General features: G+C 43.3%; 3 protein-coding genes across 7 annotated transcripts in view; 2 read left to right on the forward strand and 1 right to left on the reverse strand.

Annotated features, from left to right (window-relative positions):
• SENP5 (SUMO specific peptidase 5) overlaps positions 1-14460 on the forward strand; it is a 41754-nt gene extending 27294 nt beyond the window's left edge. For 2 of the 4 annotated variants that reach the window (XM_041003109.1, XM_041003110.1), the window contains 4 exons: positions 1017-1154; positions 6071-6154; positions 7423-7473; positions 8494-11755. In XM_041003109.1, the coding sequence (XP_040859043.1) occupies positions 1017-1154; positions 6071-6154; positions 7423-7473; positions 8494-8604 (384 nt within the window). In that variant the 3' untranslated portion in view covers positions 8605-11755. Of the gene's footprint in view, positions 1-1016; positions 1155-6070; positions 6155-7422; positions 7474-8493; positions 11756-14431 lie in introns of those variants that run through there. The other 2 variants (XM_041003111.1, XM_041003112.1) reach the window with 2 other exon arrangements.
• Positions 14461-15289: 829 nt separating this feature from the next.
• On the reverse strand, positions 15290-23476 carry NCBP2 (nuclear cap binding protein subunit 2). Of its 2 annotated transcripts, none has more exons than XM_041002906.1 (4): positions 23338-23476; positions 21240-21279; positions 16262-16383; positions 15290-15786 (listed from the first exon to the last, which is right to left on the reverse strand). In XM_041002906.1, the coding sequence occupies exons 1-4, from the start codon at positions 23413-23415 to the stop codon at positions 15715-15717; spliced, it is 312 nt and encodes a 103-aa protein (XP_040858840.1). In that variant the 5' UTR covers positions 23416-23476; the 3' UTR covers positions 15290-15714. The 2 variants fall into 2 exon arrangements, with proteins under 2 accessions (XP_040858840.1, XP_040858839.1); XM_041002905.1 differs by having other exon boundaries at positions 16262-16400; positions 21098-21279.
• Positions 23477-23562: 86 nt separating this feature from the next.
• Positions 23563-24215, forward strand: NCBP2AS2 (NCBP2 antisense 2 (head to head)). Its single transcript, XM_041002821.1, has one exon. The coding sequence runs from the start codon at positions 23620-23622 to the stop codon at positions 23917-23919; it is 300 nt and encodes a 99-aa protein (XP_040858755.1). The 5' UTR covers positions 23563-23619; the 3' UTR covers positions 23920-24215.

Below are 24215 nucleotides of genomic sequence, written 5' to 3' on the forward strand. Positions count from 1 at the left end.
GGTGTAGCAGGTAAAGCCGCTGTGTGTGTCATTGGCATCCTATTGGGCATTGGTTCGAGTCCCAGCTATTCCATTTCCATTCCATCTCCCTGCTATTGTGTCTGGAAAAGCACAGGATGACCTAAGTGCTTGGACCCCGGTACCCAGAGGGGAAATCCAGAGGAAGCTCCTGGTTCCTGACTTCAGGTTGGTCCAGCTCCAGTCATTGTGGCCATTTAGGGAGTGATCCGATAGATGAATGATTCTCTCTCGCTCTCTGTGTATGTAACTCTACTTTTCAGCCAAATATATATGCATATGGATTTTTTTTTGAAAGATAAATATATATAGAAGATAGACAAAGAAAAATATCTTCCATCCACTGGTTCACTCCCCAAGTGGCTAAAATGGAGCAGAGCCAATCCAGTGCCAGGAGGCAGGAGCTTCCTCTGGATTTCCCACATGGGTTTAGGTTCTCAAGGCTTTTGGCCATTCTCTATTGCTTTCCCACAAGCAGGGAGCTAGATTGAAAATGCAACAGGTAGATACGGTTGTTTTCCACATCTTACATTTGAGGAAATCAAGACACAGATAAGCTAAGAAAATTGTCTAAGTCATCTAATAGAACTGCTTTGGATGGATCCCATGATTTTAACTGAGTCTGTAAAGAAAGAAAACTTTTTATATACCTTGTATTGTTTTTAATGCCATGATTTCTTCTTGAACATAAGTTGAGTTTAAGTGAAAGTGTGCATGAGATATAATTAAAGGACAAGTGACACCACACCGAGGGCTGATAAATACTGGTTCCCTAGGATAATTGACCAAGTACTTTCTGTATCTTCCTGTTTCTTGTTACTGTGTCTTAGTGCTTAGTGATCAATTAGCACAGCTTTAGATGAGACCTTGTTTTAAAGTCAGGTTCACTGCTTGCTGGTTTCATGACCTTCGGCTAGAAGCTGTGTAGAAGCTGTGTTTGTTCATTTCATGGTGATGGCTGCATCTTTTTTTCTGTTTTTTTTTTTTTTTTTGATCAGGTGGATTTGTTTAAAAAGAGTCTTCTGTTGATTCCTATTCACCTGGAAGTCCACTGGTCTCTTATTACTGTGACACTCTCTAATCGAATTATTTCATTTTATGATTCCCAAGGCATTCACTTTAAGTTTTGTGTAGAGGTAAGTTAATATGTTGCCTTATTTGTTGATTTATCTTGTGATTATAATAACAAAATAGCAATGCACTGGGAAAAAGAGCTATCTGTTTGGAAAATTGTAGATTCGTACTGCATATTACATAAAAACAAATTACAGATTGAATGAAGACTTATATGTAAAACACAAAACTGTTAAAGTATTTGGCAAAAAAATTATGGAAGATACTGTATTGTTAAAGAAATGGTAGCAGGATATAGTGTGATGGCTCAATGACTAAATCCTTTGCTTGCAACCACCAGCATCCTGTATATACACTGGTTTGTGTCCTGATTGTTCCAATAACAATCCAGCTCCCTGCTTGTGGCCTGGGAAAGCGGTCTAGGACAGCCCAAAGCATTGGGACCCTGCACCCACGTGGGAGACTTAGAAGAGATTCTTGGCTCCTGGCTTCGGATTGGCTGAGATCCAGCTGTTGTCGTTGCAGTCTTTGAAAAATAAATAAATAAAACCCATAGCAGCAGCGTTTTTGGAGTAGAGAAGTCTTTCAAAAAGAAAAAAGCTTCAAGGAATAGTTTGGTAAATTTAGCCATATCATTATTTAAAGCTAAGCCAACTATATGCCATATAGTTAAAAGACACACAAAAGATTATTACTTGGCAAAAATGCTTGTCACATATATAATAGTATTTATACAAATTAAGAACTACAAATAAGGGTGGAAATGTGTAATCAATTAAAAAAAATAGAGACAGTGAAAAAAAAATCTGATATTTTGTAAGTATCTGATAATTTTAGTGGTGCATCTCCTGTTGTTTTCCAGATTTATTTCGTAGTACCTACTCCGTAAAAATGCTTCCATATGTACATAATTATGGACCATATACCAGAATGATCATTGCAGCATCACTTAAAACAGGGAAAAAATGGTAAAACCTAAATTGAGTTCTATCACAAGACTCGCTTAATGCATTTTTAATATGTCCACATTACTAAACTGGCCATAGCAATAAAATATATAGTAGATCTCCTTGTTCTAAAGTGGAAAGAGGTCCAAGCAATAACTGAGTTTTATGTAGAGTGATTACGGACTGATTCACTGTAATACAGTTATTAGAAAAAACTGCAAAATGCCTACAAGTCTGAGTATTTGCACAAATACACCCCAGTGTGTATTATACATAGTATTTGTAAGTAATAAGGTGGGATGGGTGCTTACCACTTTGATATCAGTGACAACCTTAGAATTCTATGTAGAAAGAAGGATGACTACTACCTTAAGGGTATTTAACCTTGTTTGAGATATTTTTAACTTTTTTTGTAAGGGTAATGTATAATTTTTGAAGATTATTTATTTGGAGAAGCCAGAGAAAGTGAGCAGGCACACTCTTCCATCTGCTGTTACAGTCCTTAGATGGTCATAACTGCAAGGGCAGGCTGGGCCAAGCCAAAGCCACGATCTAGGAGCTCTTGTCTCCCACATGGGAAGCAGGGACCCAAATACTTGAACTAGCTTTAGCTGCTAATCTTAGGCTATCAGTGGGGAACTGGATCAGAAGTGGAGCAGTGAGGACATGACCTGGCAGTAGCAAATGGGAATGCAGGTGTTGCAGATGGAAGTTTTACAGATTGTACCATAGTAGCAGCCTCTATAAACTCTATTACTTGCATAATTAATTTTTTAAGATTTATTTATTTGAAAGAGTTACAGAGGAAGAGGGAAAGACTTAAATCCACTGGCTTACTCTACAAGTGGCTGCAATTGCCAGGGCTAAGTCGGGCTAAATTCAGGAGGTTCTTCCGGGACACCCACGTAAATGGCAGGGTCCTGCCCAAATACTAATGCCATTTTCCACATTTTTTCCCAGGCTGTTAGTAGGGAACTAGATCAGAAGTGGAGTAGGTGGGATGTAAACGAGCACCCATATGGAATGCTAGCATTATAGGTGACGGGATTACTCACTGTGCTGTGTCCTGCCCCCACATAATTAATTTTTAAGATATATTTATCTTTATTGGAAAAGCAGATTTACAGAGAGAAGGAGAGACAGTGAGGGAAAGATCTTTCAATCACTGGTTCAGTTCCTCAGTAGCACATCGGCCAGTGCTGAGCTGATCCATAACTGGGAGCCAAAAGCTTCTTTCTGGTCTCCCACACGAGTGCAGCATTGGAAGAACTTGGGCCATCTTCCACTACTTTCCCAGGCAATAAGCAGGAGCTGGATTAGAAGTGGAGCACCTGGAACACAAACCAGCACCCATATGGGATGCTGGTGCAACAAGTATAGGATTAGCCTATTGAGCCACAATGCCAGCCCTACAAACTTAATTTGTAAATGTTAATTTTGATATTTAGAGAGACGAAGAGCCTACTAACCATCTTCCATCTCCTGGGTCCCCAAACATTTATCTGTTGGTTTATTCCATAATACCTGCCACCTGCCAAGGCTAAGACTAGACAAGGTGAAAACCAGGAGCTAGGAACTCAGTCTAGGTCTCCTGTATGGGTGTCAGAGACCCAACCACTTGAGCTAGAACACCATGCCTCCTGCAGTAGGCCTCACCAGAAAGCTGCGGTGAAAGCGGAGCCAGGACTCTTTGCCAAGCACTTTTTATGGACTGTGGTTGTTGCAACTTGTGGGATAGTCACTCTGTCATCCCCCATTCCTATAATTTAAAAATTTAATTTAAAGTTAAATATGAAAACTAAGGGAAGAAATCAAGTTTTTTTTTTTTTTAATTTGTTTTTGTTGGAAAGGCAGATTAGATTTGCAGAGGGAAGGAGAGACAGAGGAAGGTCTTCCATCTGCTGGCTCACACCCCCAGGTGACCGTAATGACTGGAACTAGGCTGATCAGAAGCTAGGAGCCAGGAGCTTCTTTTGGATTTCCAACGGGGGTGCAGGGACCCAAGGCTTTGGGCCATCCACTACTGCTTTCCCAGGCCATACGCAGGGAGCTGAGAGGGAAGTGGAACAGCCAGGAAATGAACCAGCAACCAACCTTATGGGATCTTGGCATGTGCAAGACGAAGACTACCATTACACTGGGCCCAAAATCAAGTTTTTGAAATACAGGTTTTTGTTTCTAAGAAATCCAGAAGGTAGTGGGGGAGGAGTCCTGGTCCTTGGGTTCTCCAGCTGCAGCCCAGAAGAGGTAAATACCAGATATGACTGTTTTCTAGTTTACTTCCCTCAATTTCCAGCATATTTCTCCACCAGCACATTCTACTTGCCAGCACTTGGCTATGTTGTTTCTTGCCTGGAAAATTCTGAAGAAAGAATCTGCTTGGAGAGGCAGCACATGGTGGCTTATATGGTTTGGCTTCTGCCACCCGTATTGGAGACTGGAATGTGGTCCCGACTCCTGGCTTCCATCTAATGCGGCCCTGGCTGTTGTGACATTTGGGGATATGACCAGCAATGAAAATCAGTCTGTCTCTATCCCTCCCTTTCTTTCTGTTCCCTGCCTGCCTCTGTCTTTTTCTCTGTGATATTCTTCCTTTCAAATAAGTAAATAAACTTTTTTAAGGCAGGCAGTTGGTGTTTAAGTCAGTGCTTAATTACTGGAAGTCTGATTCTTCTGCAGTTGTTCAAAAATTGATCTTCTGATTTTTTGTCTAAGCCCTCCTGCAGTTCGTACCTTTTCAGCAAAAATTGGAACCAGCTTGATAACTTTACCTATCTGCAGAAAGTCTCTAACAGTAGTTTTGGTTTTAGCTAAAAGTCATTTAGAACCAAGCACAGTCATTCAGGTAAGTGGGATTAGAAAGTTGTTTTATGTGAATTTAGTAGTCAAAAGTGGCTATAAATGAGCGCTGGGAGATTGGGGGAAGATGATTGTATCTCCAAAGAGTTAACAGAATGTTTTAAAAATGGATGTAAGGGTAATCTGGCTGTGACATCTGTCACCCCATTGATCACTAGGATTGATTCGGCTGATCTGGCTGGCAAGCAGGTGTCCCCATTCTCCCTCACCAGTCTGTGTATGTTTCTCCTAAAGTTGTGTGCTCAGGCTAAGAGGACAACCATACCTGATAGAGGAGGATTGGTTTCAGTCAACGGTTAAGAAGAAAAAGGAAAAAAAGATGTTTTTAAAATTACCAAATGAATGTCTATTCCATGAATGCGGAGTAGCAGCTTTATTCACTACTGTGTCTCTATCTGCATTTTGTATAGAGATGTGTAGTAACTGTTGAATGTAGTTCACTACTTCAAAGGACAAATCTTTGCTTGTATTTTATGCATGAATTTACATATATACTGCTTATTAGTTGAAGTATCTTCTTTGGAGGGAGAAAAGTAATATTCAGTTATGCTTTGTAAAATAACACATGTTTTCTTTCACTAAATGTTTTCCAATGAACATTATTTAGTTTCTGTAACTCCTGTCTTCACTTGATACACAGAGCATTGTGCATAGAGATTGAGGGCATGAAGGAAATTGTGATACTCCAATGGGCCAAATCTTCATAAAGATTCCAACAATGGACTCGATTGTGTTCAGAATAGGTTAAGGATAACTTTCCAGAAACTCAATAATGTGACCCTTCCTATGCGCTCAAAAATAAGAAGTATATGCTTAGTTTTAACTATTAATTGCTGCAGTAAATTCCTCTGTTAAGCATGACAGTGATTTTTTATTTGTCTTTCCATTATGTAAATTTCTTTGACTCACTTCTAGAAATGGCTAACCATCCCATCAAGCAGTCTATTTAAATAGATGTCTGCATCCACATTTCAAAAATAAAAACCTTGAGTAGAAAGGATTGAAGCCTGCCTTAATAGTATGACCTGAAAGCTATGAAGTAAATTCTAGTTTTAAACTCCTTAATGCCTACTCTGCCCGGTTATGAGCCTGTAGTTCCCCTTTTCTGGGGCAAGTTCCATTTTCTATCAGCTGATGGAACACAATGTCTGTGTTAATTTCTTTTTAACCAGAATATAAGAAAGTATTTGCTGACTGAAGCCAGAGAGAAAAATAGACCTGAATTTCTTCAAGGTTGGCAGACTGCTGTTACAAAGGTGAGTATATGATATGAATGAAACCTAGGCATGCCCAGGACATGGAATGGCACCAGGGGTGGGTTGCCTGTGAGAGCTTTTGAAAACTGCTGTCAAAGATAGTAGTCAAGGAGGTGGCTGAGAACAAACCTCCCTTTTGTGTTTGTCACCTGGCTGAAGATCAGGTCAATTGTAATGATGACATTGCTATACTAAAGTCAGATTGATTTAGGGAGATGTCATGTGCCTCTTGCTCTGTGACTGTTCATTCTAGGGACTTGCCAGAATGACTGCTTGGATCCACTTGGGTCTACTTGGTGAGGACAAAGGTCTGAGCATCCTGGATGCAGGCAGCCCCACAGCAGACCTGTAGACACTGAAACTGCATGTGGGGCAGAGTGCCTCTGAATCCTGTCATGAACACCAGTGTCTTGTATTTTATGATTGATACTGTATTGTTTTCAGTTCCTGTGTATGATCTCATTTGATCTTTACAACCTGTGTGGTAGTGGGTCATTTAGAGATAAGCCTAATCTTTATTCTGCAGCAAAGGAAAGTGAACATAGGTCTTTGAACTGAGATCTCTAAGAAATCGATAACATTACAGGTGGGGCCTTAAAACAGGCATTTCACCCAAATCCTAAGGGAGATAGTTGATTATCCTTGAACTGAACCAAATACTAAATTTTAAAATGGCGCATAACATTGGGTTACCTAACATACTCGTGCAAATGAGATCTAAACTTGTAAACTTTTAGAATGAAATTCAGTCAGGGTTGTTTATATTCCCACTTCTGGCAGCATCAGTAACTGGTTCTTTAGAAACACTTTGCCTTTATGATTTCTTTCAGAGTTGAAACAGTTGGGTGAAAAGAGGTGAAAGCGAAGACAGTTAAGCAGTTTTTAACCTGCTAAATATTCCGAGTCCAGGAATATGTTCTGATCCACAGTTCCATTTTGATTGCATTATTATTGAGTTGTTATTAGTGCTAATTATCCAAATGAATGTTTTAAAAATAGGGCTTTTTTGTTTGTTTGGTTTTTGTTGTTGTTGTTGTTGTTGTTTGTTTTGTTTTGGTTTGTTTGTTTCTTATTTGCTGTATTCAGGTAAAATGACAGGTGCCACTTCCTGGCTCTCTCCATGTGGACAGATGCCTGCATCAAATCAGATGCTGGAGGTAGCAGCAATGTTGGAATAGGGAACAACTTTGCTGTCTCTTGCTCATGTTGCCATAGAATATTTTTTTTAAGAGTATTTGATCTTATGCCATTTTGTTTTTTCCCCTTAGTGTATTCCACAACAGAAGAATGACAGTGACTGTGGAGTCTTTGTGCTCCAGGTAAAGAAATACTATTGGTTTTTCTTTCTCCCTGCCTCGCCCCCCACATTTACACTGAGTGAATTAAATGTTGGCGTTTTAGCGGCGAGATAGAGTCCTGTGTTGAACAGGAATCTAGATGCAGGCCACAGAATACTTTGGCCCTCCCTTGGTTGTTGAGAAGCAGTAGTTTCTGCATTCCCAGATGTTGTCGTTGGAGAAACTGTCTTCTGAGGCCAAGGATGGACAGTGGGGTATTCTCTTTCTCAGGGGTTATGGATAAAGTACACAAGAGGCTGACATGAATTTGTCTATATGACAGACTTTAAAACCAAGTCCTAATAATTTGGCAGTTTGAGCATCAGTGTTTTTGATGTTTGTGTTTTCTTGTAGTTTCATGTCAAGAAGAGTGGGTAAAGATGGTGAGGAGGATAATAGTTAAAGTAGCTTCCCTTTTGGAATGGCAGATGGTTATAAAGGTCAGATGGTTGTATTTGTTACAGGGATTTGATGTTTACAGAGGGGTGAAAGTATTTCTCATAGAGCAGCAGTACTGTGAACTCGAAAGGTGGAGGGTTTACAGTTCAGCCAACATGTAATGGGATGTGCACACAGCTGTTTATGTCTGCTGGGCTGTTCACACGACAGTGCTCCAGGAAGAAAGTGTAATTCTTGCATTTAGAGCTTGGGGATCTTGGACCTTAGGGTTCATTCGTACACCCCATGAATGTTTGGGGTCTGTGAACAAATGTTGGATCCCACTTAGGAGCTGTGGTAGGGCAGCCTATACTCTCAGCAGTTTGTACTTAGACTGCTCTTCACAGGATTGGGTTTTCACAGATGGGGTCAGGGAGGGAATATCCTGGTCATGTAACTTCAGGTAAATGTTTTGAAAGAGTACAGTTTTATTTTTTTAACAAGTGTTAAAAAAACTTCAAGGAGATGCTGTTTTAGACTGTAGAAAGCCTGCATCCAGTGATACACACTGGGCTGGCAAGCCAGTCTGCACACCAGACTGAAGTGTCTCTGGACCCTTTGCAGTACTGCAAGTGCCTCGCCTTAGAGCAGCCTTTCCAGTTCTCCCAGGAAGACATGCCCCGGGTGCGGAAGCGGATCTATAAGGAGCTGTGTGAGTGCCGACTGATGGACTGAATCTCTGCAAGGACTCTGGGAAGTCTGGCCTAGTTGGAACAGATGGTTTGTTACTTGAATCTCCAAACACTTATTTGAATTTTTACAGATGTTTCAGATCAGTGGTGTTGGGCCACTATTGTTACCTCAAATTTATTTTCTGCCCTTATTCTTTTCTCCAGCTATATCATGTATTATTTTTTAATGTTCAGTTTGGTTTCATTTTTAATTTTATGGATTTCGCGCGTCTCCCCTCCCATATTTAATATTTATTATCCAAACGCATGCATATAGACAGAGCATGCAGTGAAGAGTATTAAAAAAAAAAGCCTAGTAGATTTGGTGCAGCTTTTGAAACTTAGTTAGACATGAACTGAATACAGGTTGAAAATTTAATCCCAGAACCTAAAAATGCAAGATGTTTTTGATACAAAATAACTCTGTAGATGTTCCCTGCAACATAAAGGGAAGCCAGGAGTGGTGTTGACAAAGCCAGTCCTATTTTACCAGGAGCACCTGTCGCCAACTTCTCTCTCCAAGGGAATCTCAGTACAGATGCATTCCTGTGTAAGAGTGAGGTGAAAAGTGACTGAACTGACGGGGTGTTCTGTTTATGGAGGCATGCTTGTTAAGCGCACAGTGCCTGCTTTGGGAAGCACTGAGTAAGGAAGTAAGGTATGACAAAAAGATAGTGACCTTGTGGGCCAGTTATCTTAACAAGTGAGATTTTGAGAATTATGATACATAGCTTAAATCTCAAAAAGGATTTTGCTGGGACATTGAATTGCCTGGCTTTCTCTGGGTTTGACTTGTTAAAAATCTTACCCATCAAATTAGTGGTCAAATAAGAATTCAGCCTTTCTATTGAAAGATTTTCAAATCGTCACTTCATCTTACCACCTGAGTGGAAGAAATTGTGATTTACCAAATGCAATTCTATTTCAAGGGTTTCAGAAATAAGAACATCCAAAATTGAAGGCTGATTTCAGGTCTTTGCAGGTGGGATGAGAACAGGGAAAGTCACAGATTGTAGTAAATGTCATAGAGGTTCTCCCATCCCTGTTTCTTCAGCCTTGCAGCAACATGGGAGGCGCGCTTGGCTGCTGAAGGACCGTCCTAACATCCCAGCACAGGGCTCCTCCCCGCCTGTGGAACCTCGACACCCCGGAAAAGCCTGTTAAAGTGGTCCTGAACTTACCCCTGAACTGCATTAGGGTTAATGTGGCCTTCTATGACATATTTGAAAGGAAATAAGGGAGGAAGTGTATTAAACCTATTCAGTTATCTTTTCTGAACTGGGGAGGGAAGCAACGAATGTATATAAGAATCTCAGAAGCTTGTTTAGAAAAATAACCAGGTAAATAGCAGAAAATACTTGAACTTCAATACTTTGACTTAGGTATGAGATGTTGAAAAGAAAGGGCTGAGATGTTTGGTTTACCTTGGCCCTGAGGGGCAGCTGAGGGTTGAGTCAGACCATGTTTACACATAGGGTTCTTGATACTAGTACTGATCCTGGGAAACAGCCTCTGCACCTCTGGCGTCCTCTAGACTCCAACTCCTTAGCATAAAACCAGGTCAGTATTTCTTAACTGTGCTTCAGGTGGTTAAAAAGTAAGAGTGGAGGCACTTCATGCTGTTACAGGTAGGGTTGTGTCAGCAGTGGGAAAAATGACAATTTGAAATGAGGAAGATGTCTTGCTGAAGTTTCCAGAGATAATCATACCAACATGAGCTTTGTTTCACAATTTGTGTGCAAGATATCTGCCTCTCATCTCCCCCTGCCCATCCACAACCCACCTGGATATACCAAAGTAGCCCATAACACGGCTATGGACATGAAATGTCTTTGTGATTTCAAAGTGAGGCAGTAGCTCATTTCCTCACGGACATCCCAGCCATACCGGACATGGAATTGTGTTTCTGCCACCGTCTAAATGCTCAGAGCTCAAGTTGCCATTTCCAGTAACCTGAGAAACGGTCCATGTCAGCCCTGAGGCCTGCAGGGATGAGTGTAGAGACCCTTAAGTGAATTCTCCAAGTGCAGTTACTTTTTCACGTCCAGCTTAATTGGGCACCTTAAAGTGTGATGCCCAGCATGGTTTAGGCTATGTTGTATTTTAAAAGTCTGTTTTACAGGTGTGTTTTCTTGTCATTTATGAAACTTGGTTTTAGTACAAACAGTTACTTTCCTCTTATAATTAGGTATAAACCGAAACCTTTATTTAGCTCAAGTCCTAAATAGGATATCTTTTGTCCTGATGTTTGCAATAATTGCTTCCTGCAATAAAGCTATTTTTGAAACATTCCCTGGGCTGTTGGTGAAAGAGACAGGCATTTCTTTACTGTTATTTGCTTGGCACTGAACTGTTAGCTGCCCACAACGTAGGCAACCCTTATGCAGTTGGGATTGAATGTAGACCTTGTACAAAATAAAAGCTAATTACTAAGTCCTTCAGCAAGCTGCCCAGTCCTCTAATGAGCAGATTTACCAGGTGACATAGTTGCTTCTTTGCAGTGGCCATTCCTTTTATTAAAAGTGTAACAATGAAAATAAGGTTTTATTCAACTTTTAGTTAAATTTATGTATAGAGACAACTTTCAGGTAGCATTAAGGATGGAAAAGAAGCATTTGCTGCTAATAATCCCCTCAGTTTTACCCTCCTCCCCCTGATTTCCAGCTTTTGCATTATTTTTTCTACTTAGCCTTGAATATGAGTGACATGGTCATCTTGAATTTAGAGTTGGAATAAGACAGTAACAGAACTAATGGGATGCAGTCGATACTAGCCTAATCTGGTTTCCCTTTCTTTCTACTGTTGTGGTTCATTGCTTCCGTGGGTTGCAAGGATTTGGGAGCCTGGGGGTGTCGTCCTTTCAGGCAAGAACAGTGTACTGGGAGTGTGCTTACTTATGTCAAGAAACCAAGTTAGCAGTTACGAAGCACATGTTATGCACTAGCTCTGCCTCCTGACCTGTAGAGGACTTGAGGAAACCATCAAAGTGCTTATTACATTGAGTGTTGCAAAAGCGGACCTAAACCAGTTGTTCACTTAAATGGTACCTGTTGGTCAAAAAAGAATTTATTTAAAGATTATGATCATGTAAAATTACAGTACTCAACCCTTATAGCAAAATATTTTTTGAAAAATAAACTAAATGCCTTTATAAACTTGTGTTCTCTGTGTTGGATAACATTGTTTGCTTTTCCCAGTGACATTCTAGTCATGACAAGGCTCATGTAAGTGCAGTGAACCATGTAGGCCCTTAGCACCTACACTCTGAGCAGAACTGTCCAGCAGAATCATAGGCAGTGATGAGAACATTCTATATTGTTGTCAGGACTACAACCACTAGACCCATGTAGGTAGTGAGCTTTTAAAATGTAGTTAGTGTGACTAAGAAAGCGAATGCTTCATTTTCTCAGCATCTGCCATATCAATGGCCCAGCTCTCAAGCAGGTGTCAAGTTTCTCACTTTAGCTGACAATGGATTTGAACCCATTAAGCCTACAGGTAACAATCTAGACAGACCTCATGTTTCACCTAATCCTGTTCCCTACTTGGTATGTGTCTGAATTGTCAGTTTATTTGATTGAAGTTGAGAAATTGGTAAGATACTGATCCTGAGAGAAACAGAAAAAAGGGATACAATAAAGACTCATTAACACCATCAAGCCCGAGAAATATCAGGTCCTTTTTTATGTTACTCTCATTTCCCTTCCCATTCAATGATCCTAGAGTGTGTTTTCTGGAAAATTACTCTATCAGTAGAGAAGATTGCTTGGTGCAACTTTTTTTTTTTTTTCAGATTTATTTATATTGGAATGGCAGACTTACAGAGGAGAGACAGAAAAATCTTTCCACTGGCTCACTTCCCAAGTGGCTGCAGTGGCCACAGCTGTGCTGATCGGAAGCCTGGAACATCCTCCCACACAGGTACAGGGTCCCAAACATCCTTTAATGCTTTCCCAGGCCACAAGTAGGGAGCTGGATGGGAAGTAGAGCAGCTGGGACTAGAACTGGCACCCATATGGGATCCCAACACATGCGAAGGGAGGATTTTGCCATTGAGCCATTGCACTAGGCCCAAATGGTGCAACTTTCAACATTTTCATAAGAACATGCATACTTTCTCTTCATATAACTAGCTGTAATGTCAGCTCAAAAGGACACTGGGTATTATTCATGGATCCCCCCCAAAACTCATTCATGCTTACATACAGCAAGGGGGTTCAAGAACATGTCATTCTCTATAGATGAAAAACAGTAAGTTGGCCCAACTTTTATTGAAACCTATCACAGAAGATGGCAATTGCAGTAAGAAGCCCCCGTCTTTGGTTTTAAGGCCTGTAAAAATCTGACATGTTTTACTATAAAATATTAAAAATATTTGTTCAAGCTATAGAATACATAAGGATAAGGACACAGTGTATCCTCATTAAATGTCTGCAGATGGTTTCTTCCTAAGCACATAATGTTCTAAGAGCTAAAACTACCATAGCTGGATTTAATTAGGAGTCCACTGAAGCTCGTGAGCTGACTGTCCTCTGCAGGAGGAACAGCACCAAGCAGGTTTTATAAAGGCGGAAACAAACAGGGCAGGGGTTGCATAGGTCAGTTTCGCATGAAATGGTTTTTTAGCTTTCCTTACGGAAATTTTACATCTGGGAACAGGAGGACTCCCCAGATGCAGGCCTGCCTGCACAAGATAAGCAAACAGTGGAGTCTAAAATTTTTTATCCCATGAGAGTAAAACTAGCTAGTTCTTCTCAAACCAAAGATCCACTCTAAAGTTAATGTACTGACAGATATTTCAGCCTCAGTTTTTATAAACTACTGGAAGTCGGAAGATACTTCGTTGCTACATTCTATATATATGTATATATATATATATATTCATATATATATAACTTTTTTTTAATTGAAAAGTCAGATTTACACAGGAGAGACAAGGTCTTCCACTCACTGATTCAATCCTCAAGAGGCCACAATGGTCAGAGCTGAGTCAATTTGAAGCCAGGAGCTTCTTTCAGGTCTCCCACATGGGTGCATGGTCCCAAGACTTTGGGCCATCCTCCACTGCTTTCCCAGATGACAAGCAGGGAGGTGGATGGGAAGTGGAGCAGCTGGGACATGAACCAGTGCTCATATGAGATCCCAGCAGTTGAAAGGCAAAGATTTTAGCTATTAGGCTGCTGTGCCAGGCCCAATTAATACTTACTTTATCAGGAAAACTTTAGACTCAGTTTTAACTAAGCAATAGTTCACATATTAGAAATGACCTCTTACCCAACAAATCTGTGTTAAATTCTCTAGACTCTTCTATTTTAGGGACCACCAGCTTATTATTTTGGATTCAGCCTAGTAAGAATAATTTGGAAATAAAGTAAAGCCAGCTGTAGTATGAGAATTGGCTGAAGTAGACACAAAGCAACTGTTTTTGTTAAATATCCTAAAGCGATATTAAACTTGCTCTACTCCCAAGATCACTCAATCTAACAGCCCTAACAACAATCTGCAAATCAGGGGGCTGAAAAAATATTTGAAAGGTAGAGAGCTATGAGACAGACTTGCATGCAGTGGTTCACTCCCAAAATAGCTTCAACAGTCATGGGGCTTGGCTAGGCCCAAGCATGTGTACCATCTTCCAGTTTTCCTAGGTGCATTGGCAGAGAGCTGGCATGGAAGTGGAGTGGCCAGTCCTTGAATCGACACCCCTTTGGGATTCTACCACCACAGGCAAGAGCTTAAATGTGCACCACAAAACAGGTCCCAATACAACTCTCTTGAGATTTTCTTCCATTTCTTTTTAAAGATTTTATTTTTATCATTTTTTTATTGGAAAGGCGGATATACAGAAAGGATAGACAGAGAGGAAGATCTTCCGTCCGATGATTCACTCCCCAAGTGAGCGCAACGGGCCGATACTATGCCGATCCGAAGCCAGGAGTCTCCCACGCGGGTGCAGGGTCCCAAAGCTTTGGGCCGTCCTCGACTGCTTTCCCAGGCCACAGGCAGGGAGCTGGAAGGGAAGCGGGGCTGCCGGGATTAGAACCGGCACCCATATGGGATCCCGGGCGTGCAAGGCGAGGACCTTAACCACTTGCGCCACCGCGCCGGGCCCGATTTTCTTCCATTTCTTACCGAAACTGTCCACACTCTGTGGCTCTCTATATTATAAACCTTTGTTTGCACCCCATCCTCCTGGCAATTTCTTTCTTTTTAAAGGTTTACTTATTTATTTGAAAGGCATAGGTCCTCCAATTACTGGTTTGCTCCCCAAATAACTACAGACAACTAGTACTGGAGCCAAGCTAAATCCAGGAACACCTGAGTGGCAGAAACCCCAGTACTTGGGGTTGTCACCTGTGGCCTCCCAGGTCTGTTAGCAGGAAGCTGGATCCAAAGTAAAGGAGGGACTTTATTCGGGTATGGGATCCCAGATAGTAGGTTAACATGCCCACCCTAACCCCTTGCTGTCTTTAGTTGCATTTTTTTAAACACTATATTAGATTCTGCATAACATTTCCAAATAATAAAACATGGAAACAAGTGGCATCCCCTTGAATGTAGGGCTAACCTTTTCTATCAACTACTGAGGGGGGTCACTTAACCTTTAAATTTGCCTTTCAAGACTAGCAATTAGCACAGCAGACAAACACAGTTAAATACTTGTTCCTGATTTTGAATAAATGTGTACAACATTTTAAAAAACTGATTTATTAAACATGCAGACTTAACAATAAAAAGTAATCAATCTAGGCTCCAACATGAATAGTGAACCTGCTTTGATGCAAACATGGTAAAGCCAACACTTTAATTTTCCAGTCTACCTAAAAGAAGTGTGGTGTTTTGGCTAACAGATTAATCAACATTAACTCTCTTGCCAAGGAACACAATTTCTGACCTGGTTAACAGAAAATCATTCTGGTAACCTGACATATGGTCAAGATTTGAAGACGAATTAAAGGTATTCTTCAGGGTTGTCCTTCAATAATTTTCAGAGGGAAGCCAAGGGGCTTGAAGCTGCGCAGATACTGATGGAAGTTTCCCAACAGCAGCCGACTCGCAGACCTTGGGTAGCATTCTTCAGCACGCAAGAGTTTCTCACTGATGGGGCTCTTACTGCTCACTGGTTTTGTGCCAGTTTTCCATATCCTCCTCTCCCAGCATCATAGTCCTGCCGATACTCATCTCGTACCTTAATTTAAAGAATAGTAAGTTACCGTACAGAGAACATTGGTGGAACAAGTGTGCCTTTCACTAACAAGTCACACGAACAGCTCTACTCTATTTCAGATGTCATGGTGTGACTTGACTATTCAGGGAGGACATTTGCATTAGATCACTTTAAAAACTATTTTAGGGAGTTTGGGGCGGGGGGAATCCCAGTCTATACGAAATATCTGACTTTGCAAAAATTCAAAATAGAAATTTGAAAATAAAAAGAGCTTAGTACATGTGCTCTTGTTCTAGGCACCCTGCAGGTAGTAGTTCAGTAATGCTTGCTTACAGAAATTCTTGGAATTTACCATTTCAAGGTTTAAAAATTTTTTTGTGAACCCACGGTCAAAGGTAGAGGCATATCATTCACAAGAGTAGACAAATGACAAGGCAGCTGTGATCAGGAGTGGAGTGTCGGACCAAAGCCAAGTGCAGAGGCCCTTCCTGCGTACCTGGCCCCCAGAGCGTCCACGTCCGTACTGCCTGCCCTCCTTAAAGCCTGCATCCCAGTCTGTGCGAATGATCCGGTCATCCAGACGAGTTCCATTTATATACCGCATGGCATTTTCTGCATCTGCTCTTGAATAATATCTTTAGTGTTAAGCATTAAGGAATGCTAGCATTGCTCTAAAAACCTTTGGAAAACTTTGGAAGCAACAGCAGGGGGCCCAGCGCCACAGCCTAGTGGCTAAAGTCCTCACCTTGAATGTGCCAGGATGTCATATGGGCACTGGTTCATATCCCGGCTGCTCCACTTCCCATCCACCTCCCTGCTTGTGATCTGAGAAAGCAGTGGAGGACGGCCCAAAGCCTTGGGACCCTGTACCCGCGAGGCAGACCTGGAAGAGGCTCCTGGCTCCTGGCTTTGGATTGGCATAGCATCGGCCATTGTGGTGACTTGGGGAGTGAATCACTGGACAGAAGATATTTCTCTCTGTCGCTCCTCTTCTCTGTATATATCTGACTTTGCAATAAAAATAAATCTTTAATAAACAAAAACAAACAAAAAAATAAAACAACAGCAGAGACCTGATGGCTCTTAATCATCTGACCCTGAGGTTTTACCTCCAGGCTGTGCAGTAGCAGGAACCTAGACCAGAAGCAGAGCTAGGATTTCAGCAGAAATTTAACCTACAACACCACAACATCTACCCAGAGATAGTATTTCTAAAAATCTCTATAAACATTTAAAAGTGTTAGCTGGCTTTGGGAAATGCTGATCTAGATTCCCCCCTACATCATCTTTGATTATACAGGAAGGGAACTATTTGGTCGTTTCTAACACTCAGAAGGGGTCAGTAGCCACTCGGTAGTTTCTGATGAATGACATCAATGCTAGGAGCACAAAGAAAGCACCTGGCAATGACAGCCTCCCTGTGCACCTCTGCCATTATGACTTGATCTTTAACTTGAAAGGAAAGTTAAGTTGTAAATACAACATGTCAGAATGATTGTCTACCAGGTAGCTATTTGGTTTTTATTCTCCATGTCACCAAAGAACTACTTTATGCCCATTGCTATGATGGGGAAAGCAAAATCTGGACAGTTTGGTCCTTTCTGTCTGAAGGAAGAACAGAAGGAGCTTGCTAGGCCCAGAAATGATATACCATAATTTCAAAGGAGGATTTCTGGGTCAAACTGATGAGGAAACATGTTTCTTTTTTCTTCTTAAAGGCACCAGGGAAATGACAGGAGGGGACACCCAAAGAACGGAAGAGACCAGCAGCCAAATAGATTTAATACAAGCTGGCAAGAGTGCTAGGATGAAACAGGCCCAACAGAGGAGATACCTATCACAGGAAGCTCTTCATTCAAAATTAAGAAAGAAGTAATATTGTAAATAGTTTAAACATCTCCTTTTAAATGCAGATGTAGGAAGGAATATTTAACACACACACACACACACACACACACACACACACACGACGGGCCTCGTGCAATGGCTCAGTAGCTAAATCCTTGCCTTTCAAACAGTGGCATTCCACATGGGCACCATTCCATGTCCTGGCTACTCCGCTTCCAGTCCAGCTCCCTGCTTGTGGATTGAGAAAGCAACAGCGGATGGCCCAAAGCTCCGGGACCCTGCACCTATGTGGGAAACTGGGAAGACACTCCTAACTCCTGGTTGTAGATCAGATCAGTTCTGCAGCCACTTGGTGAGTGATCCAGCGGACAGAAGATCTATCTCTTCTGTAAATATGCCTTTCTAATAAAAATAGATCTTTTTAAAAATATTTTATTGTAAAGTCAGATATACAGAGGAGAAGAGACAAAGATCTTCTGCCTGATGGTTCACTCCCCAAGCAGCTGCAACGGCTGAAACTGCACCGATCTGTAGCCAAGAGCCACGCTGAGAGGGATGCCCTGTCTGAAATTCAAAGAGCCAGCTCTGGGGCAGGTGCAATACCACAGTGAATTAAACTGCCACTTGGGTAGCTATATGCCATCTTGGAGTACCAGTTCTGAGTCCCAGCTATTCTGCTTCTGCTCCAGCTTCTTGTAAATGTTTCTTAGGGAGTCAACACTTGTGGCTCAAGTACTTGGACTCTGCCACTCACATAGTGGACCTGGATGGAACTGACTCCTGGCTTATGCCTGGCCCAACCATGGCCATTTCAGCCCTTTGGGGAGTAAAAAAGCAGCTGGAAGATCAGTGTCTTCCTCTTTACCTTTCAAATAAACAAAACTTCTTTAAAAGTTATAGAATAGTGAGCATGGCACAACAGCCTAGTAGCTAAACCCTCATCTTGCATCTGCTGGGAACCCATATGGGCACCAGTTTATGACCCAGCTGGTCCACTTCCCATCCAGTGCCCTCTCCCTGCTTGTGACCTGGGAAAGCAGCAGAGGATGCCCCAAAGCATTAGGACTCTGCACCCACGTTGGATACCCAGAGAAAGCTCCCGGATCCTAGCTTCAGGTCAGCCCCAGCTCCAGCCATTGTGACCACTTGAGTGAGCCAGTGGATGGAAGATCTTTCTCTCTGTATCTCATTCTCTGTGTATCTGCCTTTCCAATTAAAAAAAAAAAAATAGTATATATATAGAGAGAGAATCAAAAATTCAGGGCACAGAAAAAATCAGTTCAAAAGACACATTAGGAGCCTGGCATTGTGGCACAGTGAGTTAAGCCTGTTTCCAATCCAGCTTACTGCTGGTGTGCCTGGGAAAGCAGCAGCCCATCATCCAAGTGCTCACGTGGCAGTCTCAGGTGGAGCTCCCTGGCTCCTGGTTTCAGCCTGGTCCACTCTCAGCTAGTGTCTCTTGAGTGACCCAGCAGATGGAATATTCATTTCCCCTTCTTTCTTGCTTTGCTCATATGATAGCTCAGGTGTGGAGAACTTCAAAAATAAATTAGCAAAAAAAAATTTTTTTAAGTATTAATAAATATGAAGTATTGGTAATATTAAATAATGTCAGCTTAAACCCCAGAGAACCAGGTTTTACTCAGTTTCAAAAAAGACAATGATCACAAGTAAATACTGCTTGAGGCTTTACCTGTGAAATTTATATCTTCCTCTAAAATGAAATTCCATACAGCCATTTTATAGAGGTTTGCATTTTGCATGTGCTGATGTGTAACACTGTTTCTGCAAATAGGCACAGGATTATTCCTAAAAAGAAATCCAAACTCCTAGGACAGGATTTGGGGGTTTACAATAATATGGAGATTTTATTAAATTAGAACTTAGGATTTACAAGAGGAAAGATACAGAGAAAGATCTTCTGTCTGCTTTTTCACTTCCCAGTTGGCTACAGCAGCCAGAGCTGAGCCAATCCGAAGCCAGGAGCTTCTTCTGGGTCTCCCACGTGGGTGCAGGGTCCCAAGGCTTTGGTCCATTCTCAACTGCTTTCCCAGGCCACAAGCAGGGAGCTGGATGAGAGGTGGAGCAGCCAGGATTCAAACCTGCATCCATATGGAATTCCAGTGCATCCAAGTTGAGGACTTTAGCCAGCTACTGCACTGGGCCTAGAAATTTTATCTTCAACACAGTTCTTAGGTTTTTTAACCCCAAAGGCATTTCAAAAATCTCATAGTATGTGAATTAGAGGCAAGCTTATTTTGTTGTATAATATTTTTTTTTCTTTTTGGTTTTTTTTTGTTTTGTTTTGTTTTTGGTATATTTTTTAAATGTAAGGTTAGTTTTCCAATAAAACATATAGTCCTGAAACCTAAGATCCCTTATATGCATAATTTCCTTTTTTTTTTTGGCACCGAGGGCACGTGTTTGGCCTAGTAGTTAGGCTGCTTCCTGAACACCTGGAGCCCATACTTGAGTGCCTGTGTATGTCCCGGCTCCACTCTTTCTTGCTGAAGCAGCTGCTGACGGTACAAGTAGCTAGGTGACTGACACCTGCATAGGAAACCTAGCCTGAGTCCTTGGTTCAGGGCTACATCATATTACAGATATTTTGAGGAGTGTCCAGCAAAAGGGGTCTCTGTCTCAACTAACACAGTTTTGCACCGAAATTATCTCATCTTTTAATCCAGATGTTGCACAAACTTCACACTTATTTTTTTTTAATTTAAACATGTTACTTTGAAAGAATGACAGAGTTATCGTCCATCCAGTGGTTCATTCCCCAGATGCCACAACAACCAGGGCCGGGCTAGACCAAAGTCAAGAACCTGAAGCTCCATCAGGACCAACCACATGGTTGTCAGGAACTCAAGCATCTTCTGCTGCCTTCCCAGGTGCATTAGCAGGACTCAGGGTCAGAAACACAGCATCCAGGATTCAAACCAGCACTCCAAAACAGGATGCCGGTGTTCTAAACAGCAACTGCCTTTACCACAGCACCCAAAGCAGAAATTTTTTTTTAATCAGCCATACAGTATATATTTCAGGGTAGAATGTAAATATAACAAACTTTCACAATATCAGTATAGACAAATAAGCAAAAAGAGCTAGTAGTGATGTCTACCTAAATCTAGCCTCATTTTAAAATGTACTTATTTTCATATTTGAAAGCCAGAGGGGGAAAAAAGATATTCACTGGTTCAAACGAATGCAACCCATGGGCCAGGGATAGATCAAACAAGGCGGTCAGAACTCATTCTGGGCTTTCACATGAGTGGGCCAGGCCCTAGGCATTGGAGTCATCATCTGCTTCCTCTCAGTGAGCCCATTAATAGAAAGCTGGACTGGGAAGCAGAGTGGCTGGGACTGGAGCCAGCATGAGCCTAACTGCCACATTGGGAATGGCTGCCTCCTCATTTGCTAAGCAGCTAACTTCCCTCAGCGCAATCCTGGGTCAACAGCTGCATTATGTACAAAGGAAGGATACTCCACAAAACAAAATCCACATGCTGTCTTCTTCACTTTATCCAGACCCATAATAATTTTCTTTATGTCACCACTTTTACTGAAAAGTTCATAGATTTGTTCTTCAGTTGTGTAGAAGGAAAGATTCCCAACATACAGTGTACAGCTTTTCTTCAGTAATTTTTCTTGTTCTTCATTATCACCCTAGAATTCCAAAGAGAGACAAAGTTAAACAGCACTAGTTATTTTTAAAAGAGCTTTGTTTAGGGCCCAGCACCACAGCCTAATGGTTGGAGTCCTTGGCTTGTGATTGCCCAGATCCCATATGGACACTGGTTCGTATCCCAGAGGCCCACTTCCCATCCAGCTCCCTGCACGTGGCCTGGGAAAGCCATAGACAGCCCAAAGCCTTGGGACCGTGCACCCGCATAGGAGACCTGGAAAAATCTCCTGACTTCAGATTGGCAACTCCAGCTGCTGCAACCACTTGCAGAGTCAATGAGTGGATGGAAGATCTTCCTCTCTGTATATCTGACTTTGCAATAAAAATATTTTTTTTAAAAAAAAAAGCTTTGTTTAAATACAATGAAACATTAATTCTGATTTGGAAATAAAATGATTTCACCAACCCAATTCATGACAAATCCTGTGTCAATAAAGGGGGAATTCAAATTCTATAACATCCTCATGCAAGGTCCCGGCTGGTTTCAGGGGAAGGACAAGGCTGGAATCAGTCACAGTGCTGCAGGCCACCTTTTCACTCCTGCATTGGGTGCCACACTTGGCACTGTTCAAATCCCAATGCACCAGAAAAGACACTTTCCTCCTCTTGAGTGAGAAGTGGATTTTCATACAGAGACTCCCCCTTACAATGGGTTAGATGATCTGTAAGGTTGGAGTTTAGGAGAAAAGATAACAATCACTAACTACAAAAGACCTCATTCCTTTTTTTTTTTTTCTTTTAAGATTTTATTTACTTTTATTGGAAAGTCAGATATACAGAAAGGAGAAACAGAGAGGAACTTCTGTCCAACGATTCACTTCCCAAGTGGCCGCAAAGGCTGGTGCTACGCCGATCTGAAGCCAGGATCCAGGAACTTCCTCCAGGTCTCCTACACAGGTGCAGGGTCCCAAGGCTTTGGAGCCGTCCTTGACTGCTTACCCAGGCCACAAGCAGGCAGCAGGATGGGTAGCGGGGCGTCTAGGATTAGAACTGGTGACCACATGGGATCCTGGCATGTGCAAGGCGAGGAGTTTAACCACTACGCTATCGCGCTGGGCCCCTCTGCATAGCTTTTATGCGACCACATTCAGTGGTAACTAAACTCAGATCACAAGTAAACAGGGTGGGTGAGTGTTTGGCACAGCCGCATCCTGGGTCACAGCAACCTGGGTTCAAGTCCCAGCCTCACTTCCCTTCCTGCTCAGCTCAAGGCACCGGATCCCTGCCACCGCCCCCCGGGGAGACCTGGGTTGTGTTCCTGGGCATGTGAGGGAGTGAACCAGTCCCATGGGTTCTGTCAACTTATCAAAAAAGAAACTTGTGCAACTGTGGGATAACCTACATATATAGCGAAGAGGCAGAGGAATAAGCGCTCCAGCCAACTGGCTCATTCTGCTAACAGAATAGTTAACCTAGGTAACTTTATGAGCGCTGCCCCCCTCCAACCAATGCTCGTCCCCACCGTGCTGTAAGGAAAAGTCCATTTAGTATCTGCAGTCGTTCGATTTCCCTGTGATACAGCCTAAGCTAAAACCCCCTCCTGCGAAGTCCAGCAGTTCTGCGATCCGCACGCTGCGGGCATCCTCAAGGCGCCTCTCTCCACTCGGGAATTCTCCCGGGGTCCGGAGATGCGACTGAATTTTCGATCATATATATATATATATATATATATATAGATAGATGTATCATATACACCAATCATATATATATATACACACACCGTGTAGAAAGAGCCCCTAGGGTTTGACCATCCTTAAAGGACCCTAGGCACCAAAGAACACTGGTTATTTAAAAGAATAAAAAAAAAAACCCGGTACCCGGGTCACACAGGTGCCCCCACGGACTCCGCACCCCCTTTTCCGGAGGCGCAGCCGGGAAGGAACCCCAGCGAGCCCCACGCAGCACTCCGGCACCCAGCCGCGGCCTCCCCAGCGCGCCCCGGGGCGCCCTTCTCCCCGCGTCGGGGCCGCCGGACGCCAGCCGACACAATCCCCCGGGCCGCGCCGTTCCTCGGCGTTCCGGCTCCGGGCCTCGCTCACCCGGAAGTGCTGGTCCCGGTACTGGCTCAGCTCCACGTAGGAGTCGCTGCGCAGCGCCTTGAGGAGGCCGCCCGACATCGCTCCCAGAGCCGCACACGGACGCGCCGACGCCGGAGAGCACGGCACCACACCGGGGCGGCGGCGGAAACGGCGCGGCGCAGGCGGAGACGGGCAGGCCCAATCCGAGCGCGGCCGTGTCGTCATCAGGCGGCGCCCCGCCGTCCGCAGCCGAGCCGGGCGGGCAGAGCGGCGTGCTCCGGTTCCGGGCAGCACCTCAGCACGATGATTCTCCGGCGCCTGCTGGCCGCTCTGCTGTACAGCCCGCAGCTGGTGGAGCGGCTGGCCGAGTCGTGGCCCATCCGGCGCGCGGCGCAGCTCACGGCCTTCGCGCTGCTGCAGGCCCAGCTGCGCGGCCAGGACGCGGCCCGCCGTCTGCGGAGCCTGGCGGCGGGGCCCGCGAGCTCCTTCGGCCAACGCGCCGCGCGTTTCCGAGACGCCTTTGCCCAGGAATTGCGTCGCGGCCTTCGGGACCGCCCGGGGCCACCGCCGGGTAGCCAGAAAGGGCCAGGCGCACACCCTTGAGCCCCGGGCGGAGGAGTCGTCCCAGGTCTGGCACGCGGCCTGAAGATGGCCTAGGGCAAACGGTCATCCTTTTGAAGTTCCTGTGAGGAGCAAGTTTGCACGGTGCAAAGAGACCCCGAAGCCTGAGGCCCGCGCGGAGGACAGCGGGAGGACTGCGGACTGACAACCAAAAAGGGAGCCTGCCCTGCCTGCACGGGACACACACACACGAGCTGGATGCGCATCTGAAGATTACGGACGGCAAGACGGCCCTGCCGCTGCCAAGAATGCTCTGATTAAATGCATGAACTGCTAGA

Source organism: Ochotona curzoniae, unplaced genomic scaffold (assembly GCF_017591425.1).
Source record: "Ochotona curzoniae isolate NIBS_2020 unplaced genomic scaffold, NIBS_Ocur_1.0 scaffold_2587, whole genome shotgun sequence".
Lineage (NCBI taxonomy): Eukaryota > Metazoa > Chordata > Mammalia > Lagomorpha > Ochotonidae > Ochotona > Ochotona curzoniae.